Source organism: Rousettus aegyptiacus, unplaced genomic scaffold (genome assembly GCF_014176215.1).
Source record: "Rousettus aegyptiacus isolate mRouAeg1 unplaced genomic scaffold, mRouAeg1.p scaffold_m13_p_1, whole genome shotgun sequence".
NCBI classification, from domain to species: domain Eukaryota; kingdom Metazoa; phylum Chordata; class Mammalia; order Chiroptera; family Pteropodidae; genus Rousettus; species Rousettus aegyptiacus.
The window spans coordinates 25,696,734-25,708,949 of NW_023416284.1; the positions used below are offsets into that span (position 1 = coordinate 25,696,734).

General features: G+C 34.1%; 1 protein-coding gene across 3 annotated transcripts in view; it reads left to right on the plus strand.

The window, feature by feature from the left end:
• Window positions 1-12,216, plus strand: part of RLF (RLF zinc finger) — a 66,687-nt gene that overhangs the window by 8,953 nt on the left and 45,518 nt on the right. For 2 of the 3 annotated variants that reach the window (XM_016140065.2, XM_016140064.2), the window contains exon 2: window positions 11,304-11,458. The exons of the other annotated variant lie outside the window; for it this stretch is intronic. In XM_016140065.2, coding sequence (XP_015995551.1) covers window positions 11,304-11,458 — 155 coding nt within the window. The remainder of the gene's footprint in view (window positions 1-11,303; window positions 11,459-12,216) is intronic. 3 annotated transcript variants of the gene reach the window in all.

Below are 12,216 nucleotides of genomic sequence, written 5' to 3' on the forward strand. Positions count from 1 at the left end.
GGAGAGGCTAACCATTAAACAATTTTTCATACTACATTTGCTTATGATATAATAATTAGTAGTCATTGTTTGATGGTCGTGTGTATTTATCCATCTTCCAAAAAAATTTTTAGGTAATAGAAGCATAAGTAAAACAATTCCCAATGTCTATCGTATAACATTTGGAAGTCTAATATAAATAGTTTTGAATAGGCAATAATATTATTGCTCTTTACCACTCAATGTAGATTTTAAAGACATGATTTTCCATGCCACTTTTCTATAACCATCTTCATTGGTGTTGGTTGCCAGACTAAAATTTGAAGCAAGTGTGTGATTAAGAAGAGAAGACCCAGCTAATTTAAGGGAGAGTAGGAATGCCAGGAATCCATTTCGGACTGGATGAGGGCTTTTATAAGATATTTTAGGTTTGGAAATGTCAAAAAATAAGTACCCTTTGAATATTCCACAGCCATAAAACATTTGAGCACAGGAGATTATCACAAAGAATGGGAAAACTTTTGTCTATGTAAATAATGCATATATATTAACTTGTTTATAGGGGTTTTTTGGGGGGTGGGGAGCAGGGGTGGAATTAGATGGAACCACAGGTGTGATCCTTCATGTCTTTATTGCATACGTAATTTTAAAGTGGTGTGTGAATTTTATTTTTGTGAATTATTGTGTATTTCAGCATTTTTTCAAATAAAATTTAAACAGGCAAAAATAGTGCTCTGTGTACTGATATGAAAGGATATTCAAGATCTATTATTTAAAAAGAAAACTATATTATCTCATTTTATAAAGCAACAATGTATAGAAAAAGTTTTGAAAGAATTACTAAAATATTGTCATTTGTTGCATTTCAGTGAAGAATTAGTGAGATATTCACTTTATGTGTCTTGTGTTTTTATACAGTTCATACTTACACGTTACCCTTTTAAATTAATTTTCAATTGATCAGTTGTTGTTTTAGTACTTGTCTTTGCTTCTCTTCCTTGTTAAATAATCTGTTTGCTGGCCCTCGTGTGTGTGTTTGTTTTTTTTTTTTGGCTTTGAATGTGAGGGAGATACCCTTCAGTAGCTTCCTGAAGTCTCTAGCTTGATTGTGTTAGTCTAGCTGGGTATAAGAATCTAGATTGAAATCGATTTTGTTTAAACTTTGAGGGGTATGTTACTTTTTAAAAAATCAAATATCTCTAACATACAAAGTAGTAAAGGGTACTAAAATAACACAGCCTAAAATTGATTGAAGCTACCTATGTATCTTTTCACAGATATCATCTATCTCTCACCACCATCCTTATTAATTTAATCATCCCCCTGCATCTCTTTACTTTTTAAAATTTATTTGTGCATTTTGATACAATATGTAGTATTATTTTGTTTTTCAGTATTACTTAAATGATGTATTATATGTATTATTCTAAAGCTTTTAAAATTCAATGTAATGTTTCTGAGGCTTATTGGTATGTATAGCTTTGGTACATTTTTCACTGGTGTGTAGTATTTTATTATGTAAATATATCACAGTTCATTTGTCTGTTTTTTTAATTGATGAATTTAGAGACATTTACATTAACTGGTGGGGTGAACACCTTTCCAAATATCTTGATACATGGGTGTCAAAATTTCTTTAGGACATATGCTTACAGGGGAATTGCCAAGTTTATATATAGGCCTATCACTGTAATAAATACCACCAAGTTATTCTCCAAAGTATTTGAAGTAGTTTATAACAATTTCAGTGTATAAAAGTTACCATTACCCCACATTCTTGCAAATACTCGATATAGTCAGACAGTTTAATTTTAGCCATTCTGGGGGTGGACTGTGGTATCTCATTGTGGTTTTAATTTTTTTTTTTTCTGTTTAATTGTGAGTTGTTTTATCTTTCTAGTGTATATTTATTGCTTATTTTTCAGTTTTATTGTCTTTTTTCTTAAAAGTTTTTATGAAATTATGTGTTCTAAACATGACTCTTTTGTTGGTCATACGCTTTGGAATTGTCTTCTCTCCAGTTTATCTTAGGCATAGCAGTTTTACATTTTATTGCAGTAAAAATCATAAATCTGACAGTTGAAATGTAAAATTCATTTAAATTCATTTTATGATTTTGTGCATTTCATGCCCATTTGTCTTTTTTTACAAAACAGCTTTCTTGAAGTATAATTGATAAGCAATAAACTGCTCATATTTAAAATGTGCAGTAGATAAGTTTTGACATACCTATGTTCCATGAAACCATTACTGTAATTAAGATAATGAATATGTTCACACCCCTAGAAGTTTCTTCTATCTCTTTGCATTTCCTATTATCTTCTTCCTTTACATATCCTTCCATCCTCACTCTACTATCAATTTGCTCTCTGTCTATAGATTAGATTGCATTTTTTAGAATTTTATATAAATATAATTACATAGTCTCTTTTTGTTTGGCTTTTTTCATCAGTATAATTATTTTGAAATTCATGTTAATAAATGAATTTATTAACATGAATAACATTCTATATTAATAATTAATTCCTTTTATTGCTTAGTATTCATTGTATGGATATATTATTTGCTTATTCATTTACCTGTTGATAGACATTTGGCTTGTTTCCAGACAAAGCTGCTGTGAACCTTCCTGTATAAGCCTTTGTGTGGACAAATGCTTCCTCTTTCTCTGTTAAATACCTAGGTAGCATGTTTGGATCATATGACAAGTCTTTTAGAGTTAGCTGTATCATTTTACGTTTCCACTCTTACAATGCATAAGAGTTCTTAGTTTTCGAGCTCCTAGTCAGTATTTGGGTTCAGTCTTTTTAAGTTTAGGTGTTCTAAAATTAGTGATAGCTCATCGTGGTTCTAATATGCATTACCATAATGACATTATGTTGCCTATGTTTTCATGTGCTTACTTACCACCCTTCTATCTTCTTTGATGAAGTATCTTCAAATCTATTGCATATTAGAAAAGACGGGATTGTTTGTTTTTTACTGTTGAGTTTTGAGAGATGTGTGTGTGTATGTGCATATGCGTGGGTGTGAACATAAACCCTTTATCAAATATATTCCTTTTTAAAAAATGAGGCTTAGATGGCAAAGAGTGGAGAGATTGGGCATGGTGATTTGTATCACTTGTGACTTATACACATTCTGCCTTCAGTTCACTTGGGTTTCTCTGGAAGGAACTCCCTTGGCCATGGCACGGATTCCATTGTGGTGATGTGGGCATGGGGAACAGCTAAGGTGTTCTTCACTGGTTTATAGAGAGCATATCCTAACAAGGATGAGCCGAAGTAGAACAACTGTCTCAGAATATGGTAGAAGTCACAAGTTCTAGTCAGATCTGTTGATGAACTCATATGAGATACTATCAAGGAATTTCCAGGAAAAACTGGGTGAGATGTTAACAGGAAAGAAAAGTCGTACGTTACTAGGTGGGCATAAGAGCAGCCAAGCCATGATTAAGTTCTATTAAATTGATTCCTTCTATAACCACAGAGCTAATGAAGTTAGGGAAAATAGAATCAAATATATTCTTTGCAAAGATATTCTCCTAGGCTGTGGCTTGTCTTTTTATTTTCTTAACAGTGTCTTTTACAGAACACGTTTTTAATTTTGATAAAAGTTCTATTTATCAGTTTATCACTGTCTAAGAAATCTGCCTAACTCAAAACCACAAAGATTTTCTCCTGTGTTCTCCTCTAGAAATTTTATTGTTTTGCGTTTTACATTTAGATCTGTGATCCATTTGGAGTTAATTTTTGTATATTGTATAAAAGCAGCGGTCCTCAGCCCTCAGGACGCAGACTGGTACCAGTCAGTTGCCTGTTAGGAACCAGGCCACACAGCAGGAGGTGAGCAGGCCAGCAAGCAAAGCTTCATCTGAATTTTCAGCTGCTCCTCAGCTCTAGCATCACCACCTCAATTCCATCTCAGATCATCATGCATTAGATTCTCATAGGAGCACCAGTCCCTGGTGCCAAAAAAGTTGAAAACCTCTGAGATAAAGGATGGATAGAAGTTCTTTTTTTCTTTTTCTCTGTCTTTCTGTCTTTCTTTTCTTTTCTTTTCTTTTCTTTTCTTTTCTTTTCTTTTCTTTTCTTTTCTTTTCTTTTCTTTTCTTAATATGAATACCTAAATGTTCTGGTATCATTTGTTGAAAAGACTACTTTCTCACTGAATTGAGAAATTGCCTTTGCACCTTGTTGAAAATCAATTAGCCATAAGTATGTGGGTCTATTTCTGGACTTTGTTTTGTTCCACTGATCTATTTGTCTATCCTGATGCCATTACCACACTCTTGTTTTGCTTTTTTAAATTGAAAATATAATGTTATGAAAGCTGTATTGCACATAGAGACAGGAAGTAGAATGGTGGTTGCCAGGAAATGGATGGAGGGGGTAATGGGACGTTATTGTTTAATAGGTTCAATTATAGCTTTGGAAGAAGAAAAGAGTTCTGTAGATGTTGGTGATGGTAGCACAATAGTGTCCAGTTGGCCCTTGAACAACACAGGCTTGAACAGTGTGGGCCCACTTACATGCAAGTTTTTTTCAGTAAATACACAGTTGGGCTTCTGTATCCCCAGGTTTAACATCTGAAGATTCAGGCAACCTTTGATCGAAACTGTGTTTTCTCATTGTTGCTTATTTAAAAAATTTTTATTACAGTTGGCATACAATATTTTATTAGTTTAAAGTGTATAACATATTAATTAAACATTTACATAATTTATGAAGTCATCACTCCAGTAAGTCTGGTACCTATCTGACACTGTACATAGTTATTACAATATTATTGACTACATTCTTTGTGCCAGTGATCCCCAAGCTTTTTGGCATCAGGGACCAGTGCTTCTGTGAGACTCTAATGCCCAGTGATCTGAGGTGGAGCGGAGGTGGTGATGCTAGCATGGGGGAGTGGCTGCAAGTACAGATAAAGCTTCACTTGCTTGCCCACTGCTCACCTCCTGCTGTGTGGCCCGGTTCCTAAACAGGCCACAGACCACTACCAGTCTGTGGCCTGGGATTTGGCGACTCCTACCCTATACTATACTTTACATTCCTGTGATTGTTTTTATAACTGCCAATTCATACAGCTTAATTCCTTCTCCTTTTTCATGCATTCCCTTAACCTCCTCCCATCTGTCAACCATCAAAATGTTCTCTGTAAATAGTATTTTTATCTTCAGTAGGGAATCTATGGATGCAGTGGGCATACTGTATGCATGGTTTTATTCCATTTTATATAAGCTAAGGGTAATTTATTACTGAAGAAAGAAAAATATTTTGTGTAGATTTAGTGTAGCCTACATGTACAGCGTTTATAAAGTCTACAGTAGTGTTCAGTAATGTCCTGGGCCTTCACATTCCCTCACCACTCATTGACTCACCCAGAGCAACTTCCATTCTGGAAGCTCTATTCATGGTAAGTGCATTTACGGGTGTGCCATTTGTTGTCTTTTATACCATTTTTTTCTTGTACCTTTTCAATGTTTAGATAAGTTTAGATACACAAATACTTCCATTATGTTATAGTTGTCTACAGTATTCAGTGCAGTAATATGCTGTGCAGGTTTGTAGCCTAGGAGCAGTAGACTGACTATACAATGTAGCCTAGGTGTGTAGTAGGTTATACCATCTAGGTTTGTGTAAGTATACTTTGTGATGTTCACACAATGACAAAATTGCCTAAGGACACATTTCTCAGAACGTATCTCTGTCATTAAGTGGCACATGACTGTATTACATTGATTTTCATATGCCAAACCATCCTTGTATTCCAGGACTAAATCCCACTAGGTCATGGTGTATAATGTTTTAATAAGCTGTGGGATTCAGTTTGCTAGTATTTTTGTTCATGGTTTTTGTGTTAGTGTTCATAAGGAATATTGCTCTGTAGTTTTCTTGTAGTCTTTGTCTGGCTTTGGTATTAGGGTGATGCTGCCCTCATAGAATGAATTGGAATTATTCCCTTCTCTTTGATTTTTTGGAAGATTAAAATTAACTGTTGATGCTATTCTCATCTAAACTGTCTTTCTTACTGGTACTGATAACCCAGATGAAGATACCATACAAATGCTGTAGTAATTAAATTTTAAGATTATATCATAATAGAAACATAAATTTTATTCCCCTACTACACTAACGAAAGAATCGTAAATTGAATAAAGAAAAACATTGTATTTCCCCTATCTACCTCACCCTCAAACGTTGTATTTAAATTGTAATGTATAATAATTGTGACAGTTCCTCAGTCTGTCACTATCTTGCACTAATAATAGACATGTAAATTGGAACAAATTTTCTGGAACAGAATTTGGCAGTATGTAAAGCCTTAAAAATTAAGCATTCTTTGACCCAGCAATTTCATTTATAGGACATTATCCTAAGAAAATTGTCATGGATACATGGAAAAAGTTAGATAGAGGCATGCTCTCAACATTATGTATAATAATGCAAAGTTAGAAAGCACAATGTCCAGAAATAGAGAATTGGGTACTGAATTGTGGTACACATACAAGGCTGTGCAGCTATAGAAATACTGTTGTTGAAGAAATTTTTACAAAACAATGTATAGTATGATTCCATTAAAATGCCTTTATTTAGGCATAAAAATGCCTCAAACAATATTGTTTGTTAATAGTGGTCTATTTCTGGGTGGTAGTAGTGTGGCTGGTTGACATTTTACTTTTTACTTTTCCATCTCTATTTTTTAAATGATAAATGATATCATTTTTATGACAAAACAGTAAATGATATTTTTTAATATTTTAAATGAAGCTAGAAAGTGTAGTTAAAATCCCATGACAGAATCAGTAGCTAAAAATAATCTTGGTAGGCTGGGATGATGGATTGAATCCAGTGAAATTTAATCATGGTTGGATGAATAGGTAGATGGATAAATAAGCCAGTTATATTTCTGGATTAAAAAACCCAACTGTAACTAATATAGAAAGTGCAAAGTGGGGCCTAGTAGCAACACATATAAAAGACCTAAAGGTTTTAATTTTCTCTAGCCACTTTCTCAATGTAAGCAGCCAGCTCTTCTCTTCCCATTCATTCCATTTCATCTTAACCAGGCTTAGTCTCTTCATGGGAAACCTCCAGTGCTTCCTCACCAACTGACGTTTAAGTCTTGTCACCATCTGTTCTCGTTGTCTTTTCTGAGGTTGTTCAAATTGCTGTCTACTTGGAGTCCTATTCCCCTCACTTTTGCGTTTTCAAACTGGATCCATACTTCAGAAACCCAGCTTAGTTGCCGCTGCCTGCAGGCAGTCTGTTTATCATAATGCAGTCACATTTTACTCATATTTATTTAATTTGAGGAATTTCATTTGAGAAATTAAAATCAAAAAAGGCTTCTTGCTTTATGTGTAAAATTTGAAATAATGCAAATCCTTTATTAAAGGTCATATTATTTTTTATTGCCATAGAATGTGTAGTTTTAATAAATACCACATACCTTTTGTCATTTTGTGAACCACCAGCATTCTAAAGTATGGGGTGTCAGTCAGCACCACTGCAGGATAATTTTACCCAGAAGCAGTCAGTTTAAATGGAAATTAGATGTCGTAAGCTCTTAGGAAGAAAGTCAAATGATGACCATGATACTACTTGCTGCAAAATATTAAAGTTAACACATAGGGGGGGGAAAGCAGAATTTAAAAATACACTTAAAATAGTTCTAGAATTGTGCATTCTGAAAGGACATGAAGCAACGTGATTTAAGTGTAGGCTCTGGAGCCATTTGATTTTAGTTCAAATCCTGAATTTAGCACTTACCTTCTGGGTGACTTTGGGCAAATAACTTAATCTCTCTGTGCCTTCATTTCCTCATTTTTTAAATGGGTGATGATAAATCACTAGCTCATAGGATTGCTGTATTAAATGGTAGTAGCACATAAAACTCTTAAGAAAATGCCTAACCCATACTGTGTACTCAAAAACATTAACTATGATTATTCCATGGGAAATTTAGTCAAACCATTTGAGTTTTAAATTGGAATGCATCCCTGCATAAAATATGACCACCTTGAAAGAAATTCTCCTTTTTTGATAGTTTCAGAGAATAGCCTCTTTGAAACAAGGGAGTAAGGTATGTAGATAGAATTGGGTTGAGGGGAGATATTTTTTCCTTCATTGGAAACATAATATTGCTTATTAAAGAAAATATGGGAAGTTCAGAAAAATATGAAGACAAAAATAATTGTTCATAATTCTCCTACTGAGTTCTAATAGCCATATTAGCATTTTAGTTGAGTTCTTTCGGGTCCTTTTTTTTTTTCCTCTGGTGCTTTAATTTTTTTAATATGCAAATATGTTGTGATAAAACATAAAGAAATGGAGGATATTTAGCCTAGGGAAGTAAACTGTCGTAGCAGTCCAAGTGAGGGATGTTGGGGACTGGGTCTAGGTCAATGGCTATAGAAATAAAGCTTAGGGCAGGAGGCAAAGAAGTTGAATCTACACATTTTGGTGTGGTTTCAAAGATAATTTTTTTTAGCACTGCCTCCTGAAAAGAGGCAGATGGAACATAGAAAGAATATATTTGCTAGGGAAGATATTTGTTTTAGACGTTTTCTGTTTGAGATTTAAATAAGACATCCCATGGAAATGTCTAAGAGGGCAGTCGATGTATATAGCAAGGACTTGAGAGAGAATCTACCTGGGATATGAGTGGGAGCTCTCATTAATAATGTTTAAAATGGTCAAAGATGGTACTTATTGGACTAATTTTTTGTATATTGTGTATCTGACCTCTCAGCATACATAGCTTTTTAAGGGCAAGAATAGAGTCCATTCTCAGTACCCGGCGCAGTATTGCCACATAATGGCATTTGTGAAATAAATTGGTTTACTGAAACAAAGGGGAGAGGCCGTTGATGTGCTCTCTTTAGAATGCCAATGTACTCTAGGGAGTCATATTTATCATTTTCCTCTTTTTCTTTCAGTCTTGTTGGTGTCTAATATTTAAATTTCTAGAGACCTTCATTTTCTTTACTGCTTCTGATGGAAGTTTTACATTTTGTTACATGTTAAAATATTATTTGGATTGCTATAAATTCATTAATCTTAATTTTCGTTTTTAAAAATGATAGCGAAGATTGTTCCAGTGATCATTCAGCTGTCCAGAGTATGCCAGTAGTCAGTATGTTAAGGAGACCTCACTATTTAACTGAACTAACACACGAGGGGGAAAAGATTTAGAAATATTTAAAAAATAGAAAGGGATATAGGGCAAACTGTAAACATAAATACCCATGGGGTATTGAATCGTTCAAGTGGTATAACTTGCAGAAGTCTTAATGGAGTGTCTGTGTCAGAAGATAATTAGATTGGTGGCAGGAGCATTCTAAATGGAAAGGTGGAATGTAGCAAGACCCACCTCATCTGTATGTATTTTGCCCTTCTCTTTGCATACGTTAGCTACGAGTCGTTTCTACTGTCATGTTGTGTTGACTCATTCTGAAAGCTCAACGAGGATGGGCCCACACGTCTTTTTCCCCAGCACTCAGCACAATATGTAGAGTAGGCTATCAGTAAATATTTTTCAAATGAAGAAAATAGTGAATGTATTCAGCAAACATTTAGTGAGACTTGAAAATGTCCTGTAGCGGTGGAAGAGTGGTAGGCCTATAAAGATTGATAAAATACAATATCTGACCTCAGGGAGCATAAAGTCTGGTAGTGAATATAAATTTGTAAAGTTCTCTGGTTTTTAGATTAACCATAACAAACATTAAGTAATTCGTTGACCTAAAACAGAATCTTCTTACATTTTAATAAATTTCTTAAGAGAAAGTTGGTGTAATCTTATTTACATAATAGATAAGCACATATTTTGTGTTCCTTTTCTCATTTAGCTGGGAAGAGGATTGTTAAGAGGTCAGTTTTATGATCCTGTTATTCAGGTTTTTTTTTCTTATTTTATTAAAATTTAGGATTTGCTTAGACGGGGGCATAATGCTCTTCTGAAAGTGCAGGAGGCCACTTCTTTAAAATGACTGGTAAAGCAGCAAGATAATTGAATGGGTTTACTAAAATAGCTTAACTAGTTTGATCATTCAGGTATGCAAAGATCAAATAATCCAGTGTATTAAGAGAGCTTTAACTATACAGTGGTTTATCATATATTTCTTGGTTAAGTTTTTTTTAAAGTAATCAAGACCAGTCTGTTCTAAGTTATCAGAACCGATATAGGTACTGTTAAGTGTGGAAATTAAAGCTGCAGAAAATTCAGTGTAATCTTGCAATGCCACTCCAGCTATATGTAGTTCTTTAAGCAGAAAAAGTAAAGCTAAGAAGTTAGGAATCTGGAGATTATTCTGGAGGTAATGAATTCACATCATAATGTAATTAACTCAAGATAAAGCTGCCCTCTAAAAACAAGACTTGCCTATAGAAGTAGTACTGAACTAAGAGTATTAGGAACTCCCTAGCCCAGTCAGGATGTGTATTCTAGGGGGGAAAAACTTGTATCCTGCCTGTCTTAATGTAACTGGATATATCAGTTCATCATAAGCAAAACCTGATCAGTTGTTAGAAGAAATATATTAATAGAGCAATTCCATGGAACCTAGAGAGTCCCCAGACAAGAATTTGGCAGTGATTTTCCATCACTGTCCAAGAGAACATAAGCTAGCTTTTCACCATCATTTGAACAAATTCTTAGTGTCAGACATGTAATTTATCAGGCCTTATTGTGGCTCCATTTTTCTTTGTTTTAGATTTTGTACTCACCTATGGGGTACTGTGAGTAATGACCATTTCCACACTGTAAACAAGTTAATGTTTGTCTTATATGTTAATTTTTTTAAAGAAACTTCATTAAAAATAAAAATATAATATCAAGCTTCTAAAAATTGGTTTGTATAAATTAAGCTTCTAATCAATTCCATGTATGCAGAAAAAAAATAGATTTTATGGAGCTGTAGAGTTGAGGGCCATACTCAGGAATAAGTCTTCTTGTAGAAGGCAGAGATCAGTCTTATTCTTGTATACCTAGTGCCTGTCACGTGGTCAGTGCTCAATTTAATGTTGTATTAATGATACCCATTTTTAAATTTCAGAGGTGGTAACTCCAGACCTCTAGAGAGAACCACTATAAGCATTTTATGGCTTTACTTATAGATTTATTTTCATGTCAAAAGAGCAGTGTGCCTTTTCTTTAACACAGCAGAAACAACTCATTAAATGATGAAAATAGAATACTCTTAACAACCCAGAACCTGTAAAGGCAAATAAAAGGTGTATGTGTCTATAGAAAAAGAGAAACAAAGACAATGTTTCATTGTTTTTATTTTTTAAATAATTAAAACTTTTATTTTTTAGACCCTTTTGCAATATGCAAGCAACAAGAATGCATCAGAACATATGGTGTATCTTCTGGAGGTATATCGACTTGCCATCCAAAGCTTTGCCAGTGCTCGTCCATATTTAACTACTGAATGTGAAGATGTCCTATTAGTGCTTGGCAGATTAGTATTGTAAGTTTAAGAACTTAAATCACTCTTCAAACTGAGTACTTTTGGTTGTAATGTTTGCCTGACTTCTGTTTACTATGGCATCATGTTATTCAAAGCACCATTATAGTCATACCATTGAATGAAATTTCCTTTGCTCTGAGCCTTCATACTCAGGTTCCCAGGAGACAAAGTACAAGCCAAGCAACATAATCTTTAATTGCCTCTAGAGTCTCTTTTCCGACTTAGGCTTAGAATCCAAGAATGATATATTTTCTCTCTGTCCTTAGTAAAGATCAATTCAAATTATAGATCTGAAAATTTTTGTAGTCTTTGAGGAATACTCTTGAGGGGAAACACCATGAAATTCCGCAATTCAGTTATATTATTGGAACTAAGAATTTTACTAGCAGAAAATATCAGGGCACAGTATAAGGCTACCACCCTAAGAGTCCATGAAAATTTAGCTACTGTTTTAATATTTCGCTGCCTAGTAGCAGACAAAATTATACTTCTAATGCAATTTTCAGCTGCAAATTGAAAAAACACAGCAGCTATTCAATTTTTATCTGGGGAATCACCTTGGTTCAGCTTACAGATTGTTCGCTGGGATAACTTCTAGTCTGGGCCATCCGTTTTATTTTTCTCTGGCTTCACCTGTTTTTCTTTCTATTCTCCAAAACCCTAAGTCTCTAATACTATGTTTTTCATGGAGCACAAACATTTCTGGTTTTATAATCCCATTATTCCTTCTAAGTCCCAATTTCTACACTACCTGTGCT